The sequence below is a fragment of the Geospiza fortis genome, unplaced genomic scaffold (genome assembly GCF_000277835.1).
Source record: "Geospiza fortis unplaced genomic scaffold, GeoFor_1.0 scaffold485, whole genome shotgun sequence".
Classification (NCBI taxonomy): Eukaryota; Metazoa; Chordata; class Aves; order Passeriformes; family Thraupidae; genus Geospiza; species Geospiza fortis.
In genome coordinates, this window is record NW_005054457.1 from 263,649 (window position 1) to 267,096 (window position 3,448).

Genomic DNA, 3,448 nt, shown 5'->3' on the forward strand with positions numbered 1-3,448 from the left:
GCTGTTCAACGCCTTCTTGGCATCAGGTACAGCCCTCGTGTTACAGGAGCCTCCTCCAGCCAGGTCTCATAAGCTCTCAGAGTTCTATAGCACACCCAAGATAGCTCAGCTACCCTTGGAGGCATAAAAATCAGCAGGATGGCTTCTGTGGCAGTGTTGGAAACAGAAAGGGTTAATAAAAGGCAAAATAACAAACAGAGAAAAACTGAACCAGGTGCAAGAGGTCCTTACTCCTGGTAAAACACCTTACAAAAACAGTTAGTTTCTTTGTTCACTTCTTTTTCTACTAAATTGCCCAGGTGGTCCTTTTTGGCTTCTGTTCAATTAGCTATCCTTAAGTTTAAAGTGAAGGCCCTGGCACAGGGTGCTCAGAGCAGCTGTGGCTGCCCCTGGATCCCTGGAAATGTCCAGGGCCAGCCTGGACGGGGCTTGGAGCAACCTGAGATAGTGGGAAGTGTCTTAATTATTTGTTTCACTTGTTGTCATTATCTGGAACAAAATATACCTTTTAATCTCTTTGATGAGTGAGGAGATTTCTGATTAGTGTATTTCCCTAAGTGATCAGTGCTCGTATTGAAAGTATCTGGCTCAATAATGATGATTTTAATCAAATCAGAAGCCAGAAAGGAAGTGAATATGTGATATATTAAGGAAACACCACAAAAAAAAAAAAGTGGTTGCTTGCATTTTTGGCAAACAGCTGCTTAACTATTAACTTATAAAAGTTTTTTCGAAGATTTGTAACTTGTAAAATGTTTGGATGGTCTGGGAGTTATTTGGCCACTGCTGGAAAGGGCCCCGAACAGCTGCAAAAATTTTACGTGTAGTTAATGCACTTGCAAAACTCCAATGACTTTATAATACATATGGCATATTAGGGATTTGAATATTTCTTTTTTAATCTAATTAGACTGCAGAGCTAAAAAAATTATTTTCTGTACTTTGACTCTATTCTATCTTCTTTTCCCTTGTGTTTTATACGGAAGTTTGCTCTCACAAATGTTTATTTTTCAGCAGAATGACCTTGTGTGCCCCTTTGCTGCTTCTGGGGCCCAGGGGGACCTGGTGCAGGGGTTTTACCTGAAAAGGGGACGTCCCTGAGCCCCTGAAGAGGGGAACAGCAGCTTCCCCTTGCTCTGAGACTGCAACAACATCCACATGTGTAAACCCAACATGCCCTCCTCTCCTAGGGGAAATCCCAGATCTCTTCCCTGATGATGAAGTGGAAAACATCATCAGCAGCGTGAGGAATGAAGTCAGGGGCCGGGGGCTGGTGGATTCCAGGGAGAATTGCTGGAGGTTTTTCATCGAGCGCGTCCGACGGCAGCTGAAGGTGAGATGGAGCACAAGGGGTTGGTGCTGAATGATTTTTTGCCTTTTTCCTTTTATAGATGCTCTGTGTTCTTCACACTCATATGTGTAGCCTGTTATTGTTTTAGTAGCTAGTTCCAGTACTTTTCCCTAGCCAGAAAGACAAAATTCCAGAGCTCCAAGCCCCAGAAGGTACAAGGCCTCTACCCTATCTTGGTTTTTCTGTGAACCAAGGCTAAAAACCAGCTCTTCAAGACATATTCATAAACAAAGTTTAGTTTCCATCTGTGGTCCATTTGCATATTGGAGTTAATTGTCCAGTTATAATTTTAGGTTATGAAGTCCCATCCTTCTTGTTTTTCTCAGTCCATGTTGTTTGTGCTCTTGGGCCCGAGATTTGGATCATTTGTCCTTGGTCCCCAGCTAGAGAAGGAATTGTTTTGCCTCCTATTGTGGGAATCCAGGACTCCTGAGCAACTGACCAATATGATCACGCAGAGTCTGTTAATTTTTTACATTACACATATATTTATGGATTCTACAAACTACTAAGCACACACTTCTTGATTGGTGCCTTTGTCTTGTTCACTCATTTTCTGCCTGCATTTCTCAGAGTATGTGATTGGTTACAGTCCAGGTGTTTCACAGTCCTTGTGGTCTTGGTATTCAGTTTCTCAGCCTATTCTTTCTTAATTTAGCCCAATTTATGTTCCAATAGCCTTGATGAATTCCTGAGGCTTTGATAACAAACTTAGAAGCAGTCTGGCTTGTGCACACTGTGGCCTAACCCTTGCAAACACATTGCAACAGTCTGCCTGCTCTGTGAAGAGACCTCACCAGCACTTCATATGAAGCTCAGAACTACACCAAAGCACAGAATCGAAAACTTAAAGCATCAAAGGGGTCATGGAGCCCGAGATGGGCTGTGATTTGTGTGAAAAAAACAACTAACTCTACAACTTGTAAAAGTTGTAAAGCTGGTATGTTTATTATAGTGCTGGACTCATGTGGGGATTGTTCTTCTTAAAGAACATGTGTACCTTTGAGAATTCTGAACTTTTAAAAATCTTTTACTTGTATGTAAGCATAGAGTTTTATAATAAGTTTATGCATATTTATTTTACTAGTTTTTACTGGTAAAATATTAGTAGCTAGTTCCAGTACTTTACTAGTAAAATATTTTACTAGTAAAAAACTAGTAAAATAAATATGCATAAACTTATTATAAAACTCTATGCATATATACAAGTATGCATATATTTATTAGTTTTTAAATCTACTTTAAGAACTAATATACTAGTTTTGTGTTACACTTGTAGCTATTTTTTTTATTAGAAAGTACAGAAAGAACTCTTATGTCATTTTGTTTGTTTCTTGTAGTTTATGTTTCAAAGTTTAAGAGGCCTTTCTTATCTCTTTTTACATTATTTTCTCTCAGTTAAAATAGTTTTGTGAGTATAAGTTTTTTGTGAGGACAGGTAGTTTGGAGCACAGACTAAACAACACATCTCATCTATGTAAGCAAGCTACAGACTTAATAATTTAAAACAGCGCATTTTACCTAAATCTGAAATAGATGGAAATCTATTAAACATTCCCTCTGTTTCAGCAGCAGGGCAGGTGCTGCTCTCCCTGCCTCTGCCCTGCTCCTCAGTGCCCTCTCCTGCTCCTCAGGTGGCTCTGTGCCTGTCCCCCGTGGGCCCCAAGCTGCGCCTCCGCAGCCGCCGCTTCCCAGCGCTGGCCAGCTGCACCACCATGGATTGCTTCCAGCCCTGGCCCCGCCAGGCCCTGGAGTCCGTCAGCCTCTGCTTCCTGCGGGACATGGACACCCTGCAGGTGAGCACCAGCACAGATCCTCTGCTGGGGACACTGGGGGACACTGGGGGACACTGGGGACAGCGCTGGCCACAGCCAGGGTGGGGTATTTTCAGGGTTTGCCGTGGCAGGAAGGAAAGGTGAATCTGACTCCATGTTCTTAGAAGGCTAACTTATTATTATATGAAATTGTTATATTATGTTATATTGTTATATTACATTATGTTATACTACAGCTATGTTATACTATGTTATACTACGTTATATTATGTTATACTACACTATATTATGTTATGCTACACTATGTATATTATATTATATT

General features: G+C 41.0%; 2 protein-coding genes across 2 annotated transcripts in view; both read left to right on the forward strand.

Annotated features, from left to right (window-relative positions):
* Window positions 1-2,035, forward strand: part of DNAH9 (dynein axonemal heavy chain 9) — a 55,508-nt gene extending 53,473 nt beyond the window's left edge. The window contains 3 exon segments of the mRNA XM_031062697.1: window positions 1,015-1,093; window positions 1,191-1,333; window positions 2,030-2,035. Of these exon segments, the coding sequence (XP_030918557.1) occupies window positions 1,015-1,093; window positions 1,191-1,333; window positions 2,030-2,035 (228 nt within the window).
* LOC102041309 (dynein heavy chain 9, axonemal) overlaps window positions 1,255-3,448 on the forward strand; it is an 83,113-nt gene continuing 80,919 nt past the window's right edge. The window contains exons 1-2 of the mRNA XM_031062688.1: window positions 1,255-1,333; window positions 2,986-3,147. Coding sequence (XP_030918548.1) covers window positions 3,067-3,147 — 81 coding nt within the window. The 5' untranslated portion in view covers window positions 1,255-1,333; window positions 2,986-3,066. The remainder of the gene's footprint in view (window positions 1,334-2,985; window positions 3,148-3,448) is intronic.